A 21,505-nucleotide genomic window follows, 5' to 3' on the forward strand; every position below is an offset into this window, starting at 1 on the left:
GCAAACAGAATGAACTTCATACATTTTAACCAAACATCTACATTTTCAAATTCAGAGCTCTAGGTAAAGCAAATTCATAGCAGACACAATATCTTATTAGTACCTTTTATGTTAGTACATATAAAACATAAATTACAGTTATTGAAAGAGAGAGTTTTATAGCACTTTTCCAACATTCAAACATTCTAGTTGCTAACATTCCAAGCAAAACAACACCTACACATCATTTTCCTGTGCAGAGGACAAATTTAGCACATATTCAAAAAAATAAACTAAAATGAAATGTTTCTGATTCTTCTGCCTCCAGAGTTTGAAACCCTTACCAGGAAGTAGTATTCCAGATGCCAAACACTCCATTACTCGTCTCAAGGCCTCCCCAGCGCCCAAAGGTCTATTACAAGTACCTATAGACTTTTCACATATAAGTTCTAGTGGCTAGAAGATATTAAATTACAAATTAGTACATGCACCAAGTGTTAAAAGGATTCCAGTTAAATGTGAGCTGACATTTCTAACTACAATGGAGGCCAAAAAGGTGAAAGTCAATTTAATATTTAGGGCCCAATTAAACTTTTCCTGCTTGATTATCAACTTTTATCCCAGCCAGAGTTTTTAAATCAATCATTTTTGAGGTAACATATTCAGAAGACATTTTGTTACAAAAACTTTGGTTTTGGTTACCCTGAAAGGATCACTTAAGAAACTGTGGTCACCTAGTTGATTTAACAAGGATTTAACAAGCTTTCGTCTACGTTAGTAATAGCTAATTAACTAATCAATGTTCAAAACCAGCCCACCTATCTCCTACTTAACCTAGGAAGCACTCAAACCACCTACAACTTCACTTCAGACAGCCTGTCCCAAGTACTACAATTAGAATAAACGAAAGACCAAATCTCCATAGTTAATAAACTAAATAAACTAAAACCTCATGTACTATAACAAAGTAATAATTGTTAGATTAATCTAAAATGACCCTTACAGCTTTATTTGTTTTATAACGTTCTTCACTGTGGTCTTGACTGGGCCAAGCATAATAATTTCCAAATGAAATAAGTTTTGCAATATACATTATAAACGACGTCCAAAATTGTGTCAAGTGTACTATTTGCCCGACTTTACTTACTAAAACAAACTTATATCAAAGTGTCTACACTCAAAGATAAAGAAAAAGAGGATATGGGAGCCATATACAGGCATATCAGGTAATTTTTATTTTAAATGGAAGTAGCCCTGAAAGAGAAATGTGCCAGTTAAGGAGGCTTTCACGGGCAGTAGGTGAATAGTAATCAACCATCAGTACAGAGTAAAGTGCAAGAAGACAGTCACTTCTAACAGGTATAGAACCTTTTTGTCAGAAAAATATCTCAGGCTCTGTAATATGAATATGATGAGGTAGAAGAGACAGGTTATATGTGTAAAAAAAGTATATAAAAAGATGTAAAATTTTTTTCTAGAGAATAGATAATGCACACCTAACTCAGAATGTAGCCATTTTACAGTAACAAGTAATTTCTACAGGATTTCCTCTGACTATGGCTACAGAACTTGCTTTTAACCATAAGTACTTACCCATCCTTTTAATGGTGCCCATGTGGGAACTCTGTTGCACAAATCACGCAGAATGCGGAGGACAATTACACATGATTTTAATCCGTTTGCCCTTGCCTAAAACAAACAAAATGATTCCAATACCCCTGTTGAAATCCAGTCTTCATTTTAAGCACACGGATCATGGATAGGTTCTTTAAAGTGAATACTAATTAGCCACTCATTCATTAGTTGTCAAGCAAACCAAAAAATTAAGTTATTAAAAGCAGTAAAAATGTAGTTTAGAAAGACAAATTTTAAAGTAAAGGAAGCATATTACTAAAATAGCTTTCATAGCCTCATGGCAATCCCATTCTGGGCAACCATCTATCTATCTTATCTTCCAGCTTTTCTCATCCCTGTTTGTATTTTATAAGCCATCATTTGAAATTCAGAGTACTAAGACAAAAAAGATTATATGATAATTAAACATCATTAACTGTAGCAGAAGCTATACTCTGCACCTTACCTAAATTAACTCATATACTCCTACAATAACTCTGTAAGATAGAAAGCACCCCCATTTTATACATTACGTGCACAGAAACCATTAAGTGGCAGGTGTTCCAAATGAAGCCTGCACAAGGTTACAGTAACAATAAAATAATAAAAAGCCAACCTGAAACCATTTGGCATGTCGAAGAGACGCCAAGGCGTTCAGGCATTTCTGCCTGTCCAATAAGTCCGGAGGATCTTTCAACGCAACCTTTTCTAATAGGAAAATGGGATAAAGAAAGACAGATACAATTTGACCAAGGGTTTCCTGTCAAATTACCAAACAATAAAAATAAAAAGAAGAGCAGCATCTGAGTGAACTAATAAGACTCCCAGAAGATTTTACGATTTGGCTTTGTTTTTGTTGCTTTCTTCTTAAATTACGTGCACGATGATTACTTCAGTAAACAGTCATCAGAGCCATTCTGTGCACAGGTACAAGAGGAGTACAAAAGCATTTATTCAGTAAACAAATACGTGACCGATGCTACATACAATCTGGGATCTTATTAAGCATGTGTATAACATTACAGGGGCACAAAATAGGTACATAGCACTTTTGCCTTTGGCAGGGCACAAAGAGCACAAATCTGGGACCAGGAGCAATAACGATTTTCCTTTACAGAAGAATTGCTGATCAGTTCTTGAGGGAAACTGGGGCTCTTTTATGTAAATAATTTGGGATTTACTAAGAATACACTGAATATAATTTTTTTTACACCTAAATAAACTCATCCAGCAAGATAACCCTTAATAGAAACTTTGCTCCACTGATGAGAACTCTTCAAGCAGCACCTTAAATTCTCTCATTATTTCTTTTCTAAAACAAAATTATTAGAACTACAAAAATGAAGTACATTGGAACATTTCAAATTTGATCTACCTTAAAAAAGGGGGGGGCAGCAAAGAATACTATCTAATTACATTTATCTGACTTGCCTTTACATTTTAAAGTTGGATTAGATGGTCCAGAGCAGCAAAAGAATTCAAACACGAGATTAATGATAAATATCCATATCTGAGAAGATGTCACAGGATTCTAAATCCACGTTCGGATCGCCAAATTTATATCTCCTCTAAACTCCTAGGAAGTAGGTTTTTAAGCAATATTTGGTGCAATATTTATAATGCATAACATACAAATACTTCCTGAGGAATAATTCTTTGTCTAATCCATTTAAGTCAGATTCACCATTCTCTTGTAAGAACTCTTAGATGTAGGAGAGTCCACCCAACACTTCTTCCTAGTATAATCCTAACAGTCACAGAAAGTAGTATGTTTGTGTGGGCCAAGGGATACATTGTAAATATTTTTAAATGGGAGACAAGATCACTGATACCTTTTGGATTCCTCAGCTATAAGATTCTATTAAGGCAACTACACTGTAATATTCTAATTGACAGAATGCCATTACCTAAAACCAAAGGCATAATGCCCAACAGAAAACAAATCTATGAAAGAACAAACTGTGGCTCTCTGTTGGCTGTTAACGCTCTAAAGGCTGAAGTGCTACACACTTATTTTCTGACCAGGTGAGCTCTACAGCAGATTATTTGCATTGGTTCACATTAACCTCTGCCCACAAATTCAAAACACAGGGTCTCATTTCATTGCCCCTTTTTACTCATAAAATGGGAAGCCTCAAAAAAAAAAACTATTAATGTAATTTATAAACATAGATATACTATGAATATGTAGCCATATCCTATGGGTATTTACTTCACAGATGATCTAGTTCCTAGATTTGCTTAATTCTGTCTCTTTCTAATAACATAAAACATAAATTAACTCATTTTAATGTTTTTATATCAAAATGCTCAACTGTGGTCAATACAAGCATCTGTGTAAAGTTCATGTACCAGATAAAACAAACTACTATAAATGAATGATTAGAATCTCTTAAAAGTTAGACATGACAAAGGTTGACTGACTGCTAAGTAATGTAATCTCAAGAAAAAACATGGAATGTACTTATTTTTTAAGACTTTAATCTTCAAGTTAAAAGTAAGGCAAGCTAAGTTTTATTCGATCATCTTAACAGGAGTGTTGGAAAAGTGGGCAACGGAAGACAGGTGTGAGTCAGAGGAAGTTTGCATAGGAAAAGACAAGGCAAACCAAAGCTCTGTTTGAGCTTTCTGGTACTTTTGCCCAGTGGTCGCAGTTTGTAAATAACATCTTATGCTCATTGCAACACAGATATTTTTAAAGGGGGACAACAGCAAAAATACTTAGATAAATTCTTTCATCCCCAAGGTCAGATTTTAATCACAAACTCTTATTAAAAAAAAAAACAGACATCATCTTGTTTCAGACAGTCAACATTTGGAGGCAGTAGATTTTGCTAAAAAGAGATGAAAGGCACAGGCAGTGAACAGAAAGAAGGCTTGCACTGGACTCCCTTTACATCACCACCAGAATGGCCATGTTTCTTCATGCTCTTATAGTCAAAAAAGTCCAAAGATCCAGAATGTTTCAATATTCGTGAGGTGGGAAACAGCAGAGGAAATGTAATAACTCATCTCATTTTATCTTCTTCAAAGTCTCTTATTTTGAAACAATATAAATTCATACCGCACTGTAGTGCTACTTATAAGCCCTGCTTGCCTATTTGCTTTATATAAAAATAACAGTTTTATGGGGCACCTGGTGGAAAAACAATGCTACTTCTCATAGTAAAACCTCAGGCTTAACATTTCTGTATGAACTTTAACACAGGTATTTCAATTTTGTTGGAGAAGCAAAACTTTTCTGATAAAAAGACATCTGGAGTCTTTAAATTAGAAACAATGGAACTGTGAGCCATATCATTTTCCTATGGTGACCAGTAAAACAGATGAGAAACAGCAGAGGGGATGGGCTTGGGGAGTGACAAAAATGCCAAAAGCAAAGAAAAACAGCTTTTAAAAATTTATGGCTCAGTAACCTGGCATCAGGGCATGAAGGCACATAAAACGTTCTGAACAATGGAAGCACTGGAAGACAAGTCTACTATGCCTAACTTTGCTTATTTGGTTAGAGGTTAGATCAGTGACCAGAAACACACCGTACTGCAGGAAATGTTGGTCAGTTTCTCTCAATCCCTTTACACGTAAGCCAGCTCTCTGTTAACAAAACACTAGCCTGGAGATGGGGTGGGGAAAAGCCAGAACATGACTGTGTTAAATCAAAGTTATTTGTGAGGAACCTGGGCCCTTCAAAGGTAAAATAACTGAGCGGGGTTATCAGAAAGGCCTCCTTGACAATCTGGATGTAGTTGAGCTACTGAATTCATGCTGACAGAATTTTCTAGTTAGCCTGAAGATACCTGGCAGCCCCTTCTCTCAATTCCTCGAAACTTTGTGAAGAGCAGATACTAGGCACCAAGCCACTGTCCATGCAAAACATCAGGCCACAAAAATGTGGACAGGTAAATGTAGCACTAAGGTAGAACAGAGAGCACTGTTTTCCTAATTTATGGTAGAAACATCACTCGATATGACTTTTCTTCAATGCTTCAGTAGGCAGCCGGCCACTGGAAAGATAATGGCTAAAGATTTGCACTGGATAGTGTGGGTCTAGCAGCTGGGGAAGGCAGGAAAATAAAGCCTACTGCATCGTTACAATCCCAGTTGTGATCTCCAGACTAATGCCTTCTGTTTAGCAGGCCTCATGCTAGTAAACTGCCAAGACGCATCAGAAGTTCATACTGGCACCAAGACGTGAAAAGGGACTTTTGGGCAGCTTCTCTGTTGTGAACCCCTAAAAGTCTACCCCAATACTGAGGACAGAGGTTCATCTTAGCCTAAGCCAGAAGAGTTGCTGTGGGTTCCCTATCCACCTGGTTTCGAACTGCACTGTAAATATAATAAATAGCTAACTTACCACCCTCACAGCAAATACACTTCTTAAAATCACAAGCACCAAAAGAAGATGAGACCCTGTAAGGCTGAGAATAACTACATCAGCTAAGAGGCTCCAACACTCATCCTAGAGAGTAATGGGAGCCGACAGCACACTGGACTTAGAGTGGAAGGAGCTGGGTAAAACCTGAGTTTTCCCTCATTTATCAAACAAGGCAGTTATCTACCTCACAGGGCTGTTGTGAAGGTTAAATCATATATGAGAAAATGCTTCTAACACAGTAAGTTATAAAACACTTTAACACAGCTGAATCATCAATATGCATTGCTTGAATATCAAGATGCCCATTGTTAATGCTTCTTACACACCACACAGTCCTATTTAATCAGGTAATGTGCTGGCTCCAAAATTCATTTAACAGATTTTTTTTGGCGGGGGGGTGGGGGGCACAGCACACCTATAGTGTATTAGGTACCGTTCTCGGCACCAGGGATAAAGGACATGGGTAGGGAAAAATACACCCACCCCTTGATGAATCAAAAGCTATATAACAAATCAGCTCATTTTAAGCGCTGCAGCAAAAACAGTAGTATACTGGTTCTAATACTACACTTCAGTGGATCTTTAAGAGTTTACCTGTGTTTAGGTTCAGTTCCTCAGATCTATCAAGTACAGGTTATTCTCACTGTGAACTGAAGGCAGTTTGCATATGTGAGTCTGCACTGGGCGTCCTCTTAGTATAAGCTGAATAAGTGTAACTACCACTATTGAGCAAATACTTTGTGTAGGTATCGTAGAGGTCACATTACATAAACTCTGTCATTTGACCTCAACTTTCTCAAGCGTTTCTTATCCACAGTTTAAAATGAAGAAACCTGTCCAAGATCACACAGCAAGAGTACCTAATGGAGTTAAGAATCGAACACCTAACTGCCAGGCACTAAGTGCTTCTTCTCCTGCACCTTCTTTAGCAGGAAGTATACAGTGATGGGGAATGGTTATTCTACAGGGCCTTCAAGTAAAGGGTTAGAATATGACAAGAAGACTGACAGCATGGGAGGAATCTTACCTGTGAAAGAGTAAGCAATACCAAAGAGATTCACTATATACTCTGGCCACTGAAAAATTTAAGTAGCGATCTGAATGAATAGTTAGACCTACTTCTGCAGAGACAACCCGAAGGAGTTAAGCGTGATGTTCTCACCTGCCCCAGTCCTCCGGTTCTCCCTGCTTGCAACCACGCTTTTTTCCCTTTTTTAGATTTTACCCAAATATGCAGCAAGTGAAGAGAGGGAGGAGAAAGATGTGAGTGTATACGTACTGTGAAAAGTTGGTTTGTTTTGTGGGGAGGCGAGCTGTTTAGATTCTATAGGAAAATGTCTCCTCAAAGAGAGTTACAATGCATATTTTTTTAAAGATTGAGAAAGAAAAGGAGTGGAGATTTTGAAAAGGGGGCTATCTCCCAGTCTTAGAAATTCCTGGAACCCAAATGAATCCTGTACTTTCACCCCATGCAGCTGAAAATAACTGCATCAAGGTGGGAGGAGTTGTCTGGTAGGAGGAAACAAGTCCTACAGAATCATAAGCCCAGGTCTCAAATGCTCAGTCATGTTGGATCCTAAAAGCTGCTCAGGAATACGCAAAACTGCAGTGCAGATCAAGAAGCATTTTGAAAAAGCCCAGGTTAGACAAAATGCACAAATTGTAAGAGATAACAGTGACTCAACAGGGCTGAGAGGTTAAGGACGATATTTGCAAAACAAATCTTTCCGCCATTCAAAAAGAGAGGAAGTAATATGTTTTACACATTAGCTCCAGGCAGATTCTTAAACCTTATCTGATCCCACACAATACTGTTAATATCAGCTGATAAGACTCAGCTCAAAAAGAGGTCTTGGGATCCTCTAGTAACCCAAACACCTTGAACAGAGACTATTCTACAGTAACTAGTTTTCTAATAAGGGTGCAGTACAGTAAAAATCTGTTTCCAGCTTCTGTGAACAGAAATTAAAGTTACAGAGGCAACAGACCAAGCTTAACGGTATCACAGAAAACTATTACCTAATCCCACGTAAGTATACAAAACCACGGGGAAAAAAGAAGCCTGATGTTCTTGTTAATTTTTTCAAAGAAATAACAGAAGAGATGCCTACAGCTACAAGCAGATGTAGAATTAATCTGGTCTTTGGTGATTTCAGTCTTTTTTTTCATCTCTCTATACTCAAATAATTAGTAATACCTATAATTATAACTATCCTTAGAAGTGGTTGGCTTTACACTAGAGGGTCAAGTAGAACACAGCTTACCAGAAGTAAGAGAATTATCTTGACACTTCAGAAATCATTTTATAGTTCTACAGTTAATGGTGAACTGTAAAGCTGTTAAAAAAATTAAGCTGCTTAGGATTGGTTCTTCAGAGGTATTAGAGATACTATATATACACAGCAAAAAAAAAAAAAGTACTGGCATAAACCCAATTACAGATTGGATGCACTTTAATTTTAAAACTTGAGTCATAATGTGTCTACTTTATATCTGTTGGGCATGGTATAGCTGATTTTAGTTATTCCAAAAAAACTTTTTTTTTAAAGGAGTATATCACTTTTACAGAGATTCTATGAGACATGTCTGCCAAAACTCGAAATTTCTCAATCCTAACATCACTAATGTGTCTTTTACTACACCTTTATCATCAATTTGACATAAATTAAGAAACTGACCAGTATTTCTTACTGCACTGGTATTTCAGGTAGGGGAGTAAGTAATGGGACTTGTTGAATGTCTAGTGATGAAAAAACAGCAATCCTAAGGGAGTCCCCACTGGCCCAGATAAGCAACACTGCCTCTAAATTGTCATGACAGAGAAGGGCCAGTTGGTCAAAGGTCTGACACAGGACAAATATCACATGGCAAGTGTTTCTAGGGATAGGAATGAGAGGCAGAAACAAGCTAACTTGACAGGATAAAAACATCAGATAAAGAAGTCCAGCTCCATCATTCCTTCTCAAAGCTGAATACAGATTTCTTACTCTACTTTTATGAGGATGACACTGCCATACAAGAATTCTTTTTAACTTCAGAAGAAGGTTAGTTTAAAGCATTAATTCCCACATATATCATATGCGAAATGTTAACAGGATCACAAACCTCCTAGAAAAAAATTTACTAAAGATTAATTTTTAGAAAACAATCCCCCAGTTTATATCTCTTACATTATAAAACATATTTACACATGGACAATTAGGTAAAGCATAAATCTTACAAGGTTGTAACAGTTATTAGAAGTCAAGAGCAATGTACAAATGAGTAACTTGAAACAATGAGTAAATTTGAAAACAATATTGTTCTGGACCACATTTAATCCTAAATCAGACCTAAAAGCCAAACTACATAGAATAGCTTGGCTGATACCAATAACAATGTAATAATAGACAAAATAAAACAGAACACCATAATAGTATAAAAATTAAAGCAGAGTTAAGACCAACATGATAATCAACAGGTTTCTGAATTAACATATATTTCAAATGTATACATATTTGCAAAATACGGCAATCGTGTAGAAATAAAGCTTTTTAAAATACTACGAGTGGCATAAAACAAATGAAGACAGTTATTTCTTAAAACCATTAAGCATACTTAACATAGCATTCAAGAGAGGTCTTATGCAAAACAAAAATATATACATGTGTACCTCCATCCTTCTTCTCCAATTCGTCCCTAATTAGAGGGGAAGTAAGTATCACCTTCAAAGTTAGCGTGGGCTCTTTTGTATTCCGAATTATAATAGAAGCCTCATCTACGCATTGTTCCACTTGGTATTTCTCTTCTGTGAGTTTCTGAAAGTCACCAAGATTTCAAAAACACCTAATTAATTAGATTAAAATCTCAAAAAATGAATGACTGCCCCTTAGTTTTCAAATGTTATTAACTATTAGTAATACTGGGCTGAAAGAGTAAAGTCTTTAACTAGTTCTTCAGTTTAATTCTCTCTCCTCCCAACTTACCACAACAAATCTTCGTTCTCCACACCTCAAAATGCAACCACATTGTCAACTATCTATACAATTATTAAACAATCTTTAAAACCATTCTTTCTAATATTTGAAAGTAAAATACCAACAGCATCATTGTGTGATAATGGGTAAAGTGTTGTTCTTAAAATTCTTACAGAGAACTACTGTAGAATAATAAATTGCTGAGAATGTTCTCTAAACCAAATCCCTTTTTGACAGGACTGTCTCAAAAGGAACTCCTACTTGTTAAGGACTTACAAATATAAGATAAATTTATTTTTATATAAGATTATATAGATTTTTAAAGAGAATCAAGTAAGAGAGAATGAGAAAGGATCTCTGCACTGTCACTCACCAGCAAAAAAATTAGTATAAACAAGTAACTTCCTTTCCCAAAGGATAGGTAGGTCTCACAGATCACTCCAGTGAGACCTATCATTATAGGACAAGTCACCTGACATCCACAGGGAAACATACAGTGCTTCTTTTAGCATATAATTATACACATATAATTTAAGGGCCTTCCACAAAATAATCACCAATTAGAGTCACATATTAAGCTATATTTAATATATTATTATACATTAAACATATAGTTTAATAAGTTATACAGGGTCTTTCTTGGTGGTGAAATTTATATCTATTACCTGACATAAACAGCTGAATGGAAACACTACTAGATCTTTGCATATCAGTGTGCATTAAAAGAACTCAAAGCCATTTTCATAAAAATAGCACTTTACCATTAAACATTTATATCAAAAAAGATAGCAAAATAGAAAATTCATTATCCTAATTTTGAATAAAGGAAACCAAGGAAGGGAAAGCCCACACAGTCACTGGAAAAACCAGAACTAGAATACAGAGAAAAAGCAGAAGCCTGTTTACATTAAAGATGCCAGCAGAGAATGATTCAAACGAAATTTTCAACTATGCATGCAGATCACCACGGTATGAGTTTTAGGCTAATTAAAAGTGATTCCTGGTTTTGGTCACCCTTATCCCTTGCTCAAGGAAGTTCTAAAATTGACCTAGAAAAGAGTATGTAGAGAAAAGGTATGGTACAACCAAAATTAATTAAGGTACTTAAATTACTGAAAGTTCTGCTATGGTAAGTGCTCAGGAAAAAGATTTTTAATTCACAAGAAAATAAGATCGTATCATATCAGAAACTGGTTTTCCATACAAACACCAAGAAAACAAGGAGGCAGGGAGTAAAGGTAGAAATCATGCTTAAAATGATTTTCTGAAATATTAATAGTAATAATAATAATGTGTGTATGTATGTATGTGAGCATGTATGTTGGCTTTCTGAGCCAATTATCCAATGGCTAATTTGGGATGGGTATACAATTATGTCCCCATTTTACCTGGATACCTCTACCCAAAAACCTATAGTAATGGATCTAACCATCACACAAAGCAGCTGGTTTCAGGGTTGGATAACTCTATTGGCTATGATAAAGTGAAATACTTTTCTCTTAATGTCTACCACTGGCCTTAAGAGTTCAGCCTCTTTTAACTTCTCTAAGAAGCCCTTCAAAGACCAAAAGATATGTGTCTTTTTTTGGTCTTCTCTTGCCTAAAAAGCCCCAGTCTCTTCAAATTTAAAATGGTTTACACAGATTGCACTTTCTTCTGGGTTCTTCCCTTGAACACTTACTTGCTAGCTCAGTAAGAACATTTTAAAACTGTGGTGCCCAGAAATAAAGACCCTCACCAAGGAGACAAAAAATGTAGAGTTTACACAGTTGTGATCTGCACAGAGAAAGCTCTATTAATGCAGACTGAAATTTGGCCCAATCTCTCATATCAATACTAGAGAAATATGACAGATTTTCAGAATAAGAACTTCAGTTATTTATAGCCCTGGTTTCTCAACTCTTTTTCCACCCTGACAGAGCTAAGGAATAGGACCACTCTCATAAGAAACAGGACTCGCTATAGGGAGCAGAAACAGGGGTGAGATGGTTGAAAAGCCTCCATGAATTATTACTTTATCCTAGATTTAAGAGTAACAGTGTTCACTGCAATAAAAGCAGGAATACAGATTACATTTTAAAATGATATAAAAAATAGAAATGAGGAATTTTATCAACATTCTAATAACAGAAAGTATAGCTAGCCAGAAACTCCTGTTATTGAGCTCACTGTTTTTTAAAAGCTCTATTGGTGGGCCTGGGTGGCTCAGTCAGTTAAGCATCCGACTCTTGATTTCAGCTCAGGTCATGATCTCAGGGTCATGGTACTGAGCCCCACATCGAGCCCTGTGCTTAAGATGCTCTCCCTCACTCTCCCTTTGCCCCCCAACCCCCATTCCCCACCCCCACACAGTCTCTAAAAAAAAAAGCTCTATTATTGTACTCCATGTTGCTCACCACTCTCCCTTCCCAAATGATAACAAAAGGACTTAAAATAATTTTTAGAAGAAATAAATGTAACCTTATGAAAGAGCAAAAACATTTCTTCATGAGAACTGAAAATGGAAAAGCCAAATATATGTTCAGTCACTTAGAAAACCATATCTTGAGATCTAAGGCAAAATGAAACTATAATGCTCCAAAAATTAATATAGGGAAATGTGACACTTAAACACAAATTTGAGATAAAAAAGTCAGGGAGATGGTCTTGAAGATGAACTTGTAAGTGTGAAAGAAAAGTATCCAGTAACAAAGCTAATAAAAACAAATTTAGAATTCATATAACTTGGGGGGAGAAAGAACCTTGGTAGAAGAAATACAAATAAAAGAAACGAACTAAACAAAAGACAGCATTCAACTCAAAGGACTGTGGGACCCTGAGGGCTGGTATCTATATGACATGGATATAAGGACTAACTGATAAGAAATCATCAAAAAGCTACAATCTGATTATACCACAGACAACGCATGTGAAACTGAAAGATGATCACAGCTTTCCAATTAGTGATGCAGCTGGCCCTCGGAGCAGACTGGCAGAGCAGGTCCTAGGGCAGGCACTGCCCCAGACCAACCCACTGTCTTCAGCCCTGAGGAGCCTTCCGCCTTCACAGCATTCTCCAAAAAGCATGCCAACATCAAAATTTTCTAAAAGCATCCAATTGGAAAAAAGGTCTGGAACAAGGAATTAATAGTGACTTTCTATTAACAGAATGAAAGGGTGACTGTTAAATTAACTGAGTTTTCAATTTTATTATCACCTATGAAAGTTTCTAGTTGTCTATGCTCTTTTTGATCTTTTCTGCATTATACCAACCCTTCCAGGAAGTTTATAAAACTGAGAGACCTAGTCTGAAAAACATGAAGCCTCTCAGCAAGATATACCTGAAAATTGAAGACTGTACCTTAAGAGCCTTCTTAATCTAGTAAATATATCCTGAGTACTAATCATCAGAAGTTTGTTTTAAATGTGATGGATGAGTCACTGACCCAGAGTAGCAGTATTTCCTTTGTCTGCACCTACCCTTTACTATTACCAATTTCTTATTATTAATTTCATCAAGGTCGCTACCTATTTTCACCTTTTTACAAATTCTCCTAGAGGTGCAATTAAACTGTACTCACCTGAATCTGAATAGGAAGATTATCTTTGACTGTATTTAACAGGGTCTCTGTGGGTTTGTCTTTGCACATTAAAACCAGCTCCAAGTCCATATCATCTTTAATCAGCAAGCCTTTTGCAACCAGGCCAATCCTCATTACACCACACAATGTCCGACCACCTTGATCCCTAAAAATAAAAGTCTAAATGATTACTTTTACAACCTATTTCCCAAACTATAACTTAATCATCATTTGGCTTCCTGGATATCCATACGAACTGATAAGGAGTATATAAATCCAGACATCAAAAATTAAGTCTCAGATTTAAGACTAATAAAGTATCTATCTTCCCCAAGGAATCAATAGGGAGCATATTTCATACTACAGATCCTTTAATTCTTTATTACAGCTACAGTGCTTGTTAGTAAAGTCTATACGTACTACATCCCCTTAAACATTTTTAAAAATATTTTTAAACTTCCTCCTCTTATCTTTTTATTAGTAATTAAAGAAATTTGTGAGAAACCTGAACACCAAAGTATACTGAAAAAGAGCACCAGGGTGGAAATCTAAAACACCTGAACTCTATTCTTACTGGTGCCTGCTGGCTCAGTACCCATAACTGCAAAACAGCTATCAGCTGCATGAGCCTTAGCTCATCCCTTCTAGCTGTATCATTCCAGGAATCCACAAAAGTTTATGGGGAAAGCAGAACAATGTGATAAAACTAAAGAGCTGAGGAAAGAAGGAACAGACCAAAGATAATCTGCCAGTACATGCATTCTAAATCCAGTCGTGGCTAAAAGAACAAACATTCAAAGAACATCACGTCATGAATGGTGCATAAAAATAATGTTAATATCTACCCTTGATTTTAATACTAAAAATTTCTTATTGGTTCATTTCCCTTATCACAAGTGAAAATGTAACTAATCTTAGCAGTCATTCAACAAGTAAGCAAGTGTCTGAGTTTGGAAAGTATACTAAAGGAGATCCAATCTCTCCTGCTCCTGAGGCTCATACTGTAGTAAAGTACAAAAAGTAACCTGCTTAAAAGGGTGAGAAAGTAACATCTGAGAACAAACCGAATGTCACAAACTCTCATTTAAACCTCACAACAAGGGCACCTGGGTGGCTCAGTCCGTTAAGCGTCTGCCTTTGGCTCAGGTCATGATCCTGGGGTCCTAGGATGGAGTCCGGCATCAGAATCCCTGCTTAGCGGGGAAACGGCTTCTCCCTCTGCCCCTCCCCACCATGTGTACACGCTCTCTCTCAAAAATAAATAAAATCTTTAAAAAATAAAAAAATAAACCTCACAACAAGCTTGCATGTAAAAGACAAGGGATGTCAATCTCAGAAAAGCTAATAAATTGTTCAAGTTCACCGAGAGAGTAAAACGCAAAGCCTGGATTCAAACTCAAGTTGGTGTGATCACAATGCTCAGGTTCTTTAAATTATTATGGCTGCTTCCCAAGTTCAGGAGAAGGAGAGGTCAAAATTAGAGAGGCCAAGCAAGGCAACCTCAAAGTCTGACTTCAGCAGTCTCGATATGGTTAGAGAGAAAAAAAGGTCATTCTAGCTGGGGCAAAGAATCAGCGGAGTGGAGAATGAACCAGAGAAAGGATAAGGGAGAGAAACACTGTGGCAGCAGAAACAAGACAGAAGTTACAAATAATCCAGACACTGGTTAAGTGGCTGGCATACCTTAGAGATTCAATAAACATTAAATCAATGAAAAACTATAAAAGGAGGTAGAAGTATAGACAGAAAAAGGGTTTTAAAGCAAGTGACCCAAATAGAAAATTATTTGATATTAAGAAGAGAGTCCATCACCTTTGATTCTTTCTTCCTCCATATCCCTGTCCTCTCATCTTCTCATTCTCCCAAATCTAGTAATAGTTGATAAATTCTCCCTCCACGATCACCCTCAAACAAATGCCTTCAAACTAGTTTCTGTTCAGGCTCTTATTACGTCTCACCTAGACTACTTCGATAACCATCTCTTCACTGGCTTTGATGAGTAACTTCTGCCATTCCAATCCACTGCATACCACCACTACCAGCATAATCTTCCAAAAGCACTGCATGGATGGCACTGTGCCTATTACTTTCCTAGTGTCCCACTGAACACTTAGGCACTTAGCATCCTGGGAGGCAACTGAGAAGACAAGATGACTTCATCGTTCAAATTCTGGCTCTGCCACTCACTATTGTGACACTGGATAAATTACAAATTACCTGACTCTTTTGAGCTTACTTTCTCATTTGTAAAAAAAAGAAATACCTTTCTTACAAGTGGTCCTAAGAACATCATGTAAGTAATGAACTTAGTGCAGATACTGGCATACATGAATAGCTCAATGAACAATAGCTATTAATCCCTAAATGGTCCCTAAGCTTTCTCACACCTAGAACTTTGCAGAGATTTATTTTTTTCTTCCACTTTCAACTGCCTGCCAAAAGTATTCCCATACTCTGAGCCTACCGCAAATGCTACTTCCTTCATAAAGTTTTTTTAATCCCCAGAACCAGCATATAATCTCTCCCTGCTCTTTCCTTTCACATTTTAGTCACAGGAATCTGAGACAAAGATGCTAAGAAAATTGGATCTGGAGTCCAACAGATGAATATGAATCCTGACCCACCACACATACTCATTCACTGACCTCAAGCACGTTAAAGTTTGTTAATAATTCTGAGTCACTCTTTTCATATACAAATTTGAAGCAGAAATTCTATAGGTAAAAGGGAGCAGAGGAGGGAATGATAATAACTGAGACTAGCAGGTTTGTTGTAAGATAATGTGAAAAGTAGTCTGCTACAGTAACTGGCATTCAATAAATGGTAGCTATTATTAACTAGCCATTATTACTTATTAAATTCTATGTCATAATTAGGATATACTTGGTCTTATGCAGATGACAGCATGACTGAGCAGAGAAAGGAACTCCTACTTCAGTCCTGAATTTGAATAATGAATTTGAATATCGGATACTGTAAAGCAACACCCCAAATATAGAGAATTACTTAAAACTGAGAACAGAACCCTAATATTCCTAATAAGACATACAAATAGTGGGAACTTTCTTTGACTTTTGAGTCAGTTTGTTAAAAGGTAAAATAAGAGCACACAGGTAAAAGCTGCCTAACAGTGCCTGGCAATAGAAGTTGCTTAATAAATAGAAGCTAGCCCTCACCCATCTTGGTGCCTTCTGTAGTACTTTAGCATACATCAGGAGATCAACCCGTGTCTATTACTGGAAGACAGCTCTGTTCTTAGAAGACGTGCCTGCCTCTGTTTTACACAAAAGAAGGACCCAAACATCCTGCCCTCCTTGAGTTCCGACACATGGGAGGAATCAAGAGAAGTGCTCAACCTGGGACAAAGACAGTCTAGAGCACCCACACACAGAGCTATATTTACAAGCCCAAATGGAAGCGTGGAGCACATTATCTTTTAAAAACCTTTAAAATACAGTGACCTGATCCAGTTAAGCAAAAGTCTGCTGGAGCACTTTTCAAAAGTCTGCACAGCCTTAAAAACAAACAACAGGAGTATTAAGAAGGCCTGAATTCCAACGATAAATGAAATTCCACTTAAAAATGGTAAATTTTATGTTATGCCTATTTTATCAAAATTTTTAAAAAAGTTTTCGAAAGGGCATAAACACATTCCAAAGTACGATTTAAATATGGACTGCACAACTATTTAACTTGCACAGGGACTGGGATACACAGAGCCAGATTAATGGATACTACTAATTAACATAAACCTCAAAATTTGACAGTATCTATTTTAAAGCCATCAGATGCAAGAAAAATTGAATTACTCCCAAGAGCCTCCAAGCTGACAAGGCTGGGACTATATACAATGTAGATATCACCTGTAAACAGTTAACAAATTCAAGGAATTATGTTCTTAAGCTGAGAACTGATCCTGATTATCTTGCATCTAAAGATGAAAAAGTTACACTATCTTTCAGTTAAGAAATTCAATTTATCAAAAGTTCCCCACTATTCTTTATCTATTTATCACATTTAGAATTGAAAGTTGGAAAAAAAATTCTATAACCTCTATCTTTAATTTGTAAATTGTAGCCAAAGCAATGCTCTTAATCCTATAAATACAGTACAACCAAATGAGCTTCTTCTTTCAAAGTAAATCATACTTATTCCAATTATAGTGACATTGCTCAAAACAGTAAGCTTAGTAGGGCATACAGAGTTTCATGATCTAACTCCAGTTATCATGAAGCTTCATTTCACTCATCTCTTATTATTGTTACAGCACTGAGAATACTCTGCTATAATTGCTGAAGGGTCTGGCTCCCGTTAGTCCTTCATTCATTCCACAAATATCCAATGAGCATTTTTACTACACGCCAGACACTGTGTTGAATCCTGGAAATCAACAAGGTGGATACGGTCAAAAATACATTTAGAACACATTTTCCTGCACTCTTTCTTCTCCACCAGGATTTTTAAATACCTAAAAAAAAAATGACATTTTATGATTTCCCCAGAGACCAAAAACACTATTTCTGAATTTAGAAGGCTGAACCAACACATGAAAAAGGTGACATTTCATAATCTCCAAAAATGACAATTTTAAAGGGCTTGGTGCACTCTCAAAAGGCATCCTGAACAAGTCCATCTTCTTTTCCTGGTCTCATTGGTATTCCTTTCTTGCCTTCCTTTCAAATGTAACTCGGAAAAATTCCACGAACATTTACTTCCTCGTTTACAGTCATATAAATGAGAAAACCTAAAGAACACCATATACCAAATGAACCCCAATGGGATAGGACTCTGAGCTTTTCTGAGCACTGCAGTAAAGCACCACAAAGGTCAGGCCACACTTACTTGGAATAGGTGTCTACGGCCTCATCCTTCTTCACTTCTGTCTCGCCCTCCGTTTTTGTGCCTTTATTTGTTTCATCGAGCCAATCTGAGACATGTTTAAGAGCACATTCAACAGTAGACACCATATTCTGAACAGCTTCAAGTTCCTCTGGAGATGGATAGATTGTTGAATGTTTCACCATAACATGGCGATCATCATTGGCAAAAGATCTAATAGATCTCTGTCAGAAGAAAGAAAACAATTACTTCAATAAAAGTAATGTTACCTGAAAAGCATGATACACAAATATATTAAAAAAAGAAACAAATATATTTAAGTCAAGTCATAGCATTAACTGTCAAACTACTGTGAAATAATTAATGTTGAGACAATTAAAAAAAAAATACACACAATAGAAAGTAAAACCTCATTCTACTGAACTCCACAATAGAAAATTAGAGATCTTTCATTCATGTTTTAGTAAGATTCATACAGGTCACTCTAGGTATCATGTACATGCTACCTTTTAGCTGAATCTAGTATTTTGAATATTTTATTTATTTATTTGACAGAGAGAGACAGCGATAGCAGGAACACAAGCAGGGGGAGTGGAAGAGGGAGAAGCAGGCTTCCCACCGAGCAGGGAGCCCGATGCGGGGCTCGATCCCAGGACCCTGGGATCATGACCTGAGCTGAAGGCAGACGCTTAATGACTGAGCCACCCAGGTGCCCCTGAATCTAGTATTTTGAATACCACTTCAAAAAAGGTCATCTGTATCACACACCATCTGCGAGAAACAGATACTTCCTAGCTTTGACAAAGTATCTAGGAATGCACGATGGTGACTCATGATACCCAGTCACTCCTGTCCAAATTGTTGAAGACTTTTGCACCTTGAAATATTGAGATTTCATAATACAGTAATAATATAAAATACAAAGGTATGTGTCAACACTATAGAGAAACTATGGATCACATCAAAACTCTATTTACTATTTGGCATTCAAACTCTTGGAGCAAGGCCTTAATTTTTTAAAATAGATTAGCAGGAAACATTCCAAACTCCAAAATGGGGAAAATACATACTACAAAAGAATCAACTTCCCAAGGTAAATTACAAATGTATTACATTCTCAATCAAAATCCCCTCAAGACATCTTTACTTAATACTCAACAAAAATCATTTTAAAGCTCATCTGGAGAAAAAAAAAATCAATGAAAGTATCAAGAAATATTCTACAAAGATGGATAAGTGGTACCGTTACACTAAAACAAAATATCAAAAATTTAAAAAGCACTAATTAAAATGACACGCTGGCCCAGAAATCAGTGGAGCAGATTAGAGCCTAGAAATAGAGTGAATTTCATGAAAATTTAATAGAGTAGATCCTTCACACTCATGAGTCACACTTCCAAAAACTTTTGAATATTTCCAAATTTACAAATACCATGAAGACACTTGTACCAGTACATTGCAAAATGAACGGGGATAAGTTGGTGAGTTTCCATAAAGCTCAAAGTATTCCATTTAAAGGGTGGCTACAGTGTCTTTACTTATATGAACTTATATGTTAGTAGATGGTAAATATTTTGTTCTAAAGTCTACCACAAACTAAAATATTCTCAATTCCTTATCAGTCTTATCTCTTTCGTTGTTTTTGTTTGAATATTAATGTTTAAAAATCATACTAATTTGGACACTAGTAAATTAATACTACAGTATTACTGTCCCCTATAAAATGAAGCAAACTATAACTAAAAAGGTAAGTAAATCTTTGAAACCTTCAATTATTATAAGGACTAAAATCAATCACAAAGCTTTCCTTTTTTCTAGAGAAAAGCCATTTCTGTTTAGATTTCTACCTTGCTCACAGTCCACAACCAGTTTTCTAACTGGAGTCTTTTGCCACAAAGAAAACAATTTTTAATCACTTCTTGAGATTTATTCACATATCCCAAAATAAGTAACAAGAAAACAAAAAAGCCATGTAGCAAACTGGAGATGGCCAGGTTGTTCTAGAGATAAATTATTAAATTATTTGACTTGCTCTTTAGAGAAGAAGAAATTTACTAATATTTTAGTTCTGGATGGTGGAGGAAAAAATGTTCACTTGGGATCTTCTCTGTCATTTAGTTTTATGGTGAGTTACTAAGTTACTTAGTTAGCTAAATTACTCAGTCCTGCACACTGGCCTTAACAAAATGACATATTGGTACATACCACAAACCTTTGGTGTTAAATAACAGGCTGCCAATGTTAACTCAAGAATATTAAATCCAAGACTCTACGGTTTGTGACAGGACAAGCATCATGAAACAATGGTGAAAGGAAGAATAAGCAGTATTACCAAAAAAAAGGAAAAAAAAAATTGGAGAGGGCGATCATATTTCCCCCAACAAGATCCAAAAGGATTTATTTAAAGATTTAAAAAATTAAATTAGAAATAACTATGCAGAGGGCGCCTAGGTGGCTCAGTTGGTTAAGCGACTGCCTTCGGCTCAGGTCATGATCCTGGAGTCCCTGGATTGAGTTCCGCATCGGGCTCCCTACTCGGCAGGGAGTCTGCTTCTCCCTCTGACCCTCCCCCCTCTCATGTGCTCTCTCTCATTCTCTCTCTCTCAAATAAATTAAAAAAATCTTTAAAAAAAAAAAAAAAAAGAAAGAACTATGCAGAAACAGAAAGTTAATCATTCAACTCTAAGATCTAAGAAGTAAAGCAATAAGAGAAATTGGAAAACACCTACCAACCAATTAAATTATGTAAACACAAAATTATGTAAACACCAGAAAATCTAAACTAAATTTAAAATGAATAAACTAGGAAAGGAATTTTTATCAACTATGAAAAATATTAAAAAGCATTTAAATTGTAAGAAAATCAAGACTATAATAAATAAGTTGAAGAGGCACATAATTCATATTCAAGGAAACACAAGTCACAGTGTCCTTCCTTACACTTCACCTAAACTAAATGACAGAGAAAATCCCAAGTTAACTAACATTTTTCCCCACCATCCAGAACTAAAATATTTGGAGAATTTCTTCTCTAAGAGCAAGTCAACTAAGTTATAATCCCTAGAACAAATTTTTTTAAAAATCAACTAACACTTAAATACCATCAGACTTGCTAAACAACATATTTCAAACATACTGATGATTAATATTTTTGTGCTTTTTCTCCCACTTATAACATCTTT

The 21,505-nt window shown here is 36.2% G+C and overlaps 1 protein-coding gene across 4 annotated transcripts in view; it reads right to left on the reverse strand.

Moving 5' to 3' along the window:
- STRBP (spermatid perinuclear RNA binding protein) overlaps positions 1–21,505 on the reverse strand; it is a 136,575-nt gene that overhangs the window by 43,433 nt on the left and 71,637 nt on the right. For all 4 annotated transcript variants that reach the window (XM_081803564.1, XM_081803561.1, XM_081803562.1 and 1 more), the window contains exons 3-8: positions 18,327–18,547; positions 13,485–13,650; positions 9,621–9,765; positions 2,210–2,301; positions 1,573–1,668; positions 324–435 (exon numbers count right to left, since the gene is read on the reverse strand). In XM_081803564.1, the coding sequence (XP_081659690.1) occupies positions 324–435; positions 1,573–1,668; positions 2,210–2,301; positions 9,621–9,765; positions 13,485–13,650; positions 18,327–18,547 (832 nt within the window). The remainder of the gene's footprint in view (positions 1–323; positions 436–1,572; positions 1,669–2,209; positions 2,302–9,620; positions 9,766–13,484; positions 13,651–18,326; positions 18,548–21,505) is intronic.

This window comes from Leptonychotes weddellii, chromosome 14 (genome assembly GCF_054177405.1).
Source record: "Leptonychotes weddellii isolate Sample4059 chromosome 14, ASM5417740v2, whole genome shotgun sequence".
Lineage (NCBI taxonomy): Eukaryota > Metazoa > Chordata > Mammalia > Carnivora > Phocidae > Leptonychotes > Leptonychotes weddellii.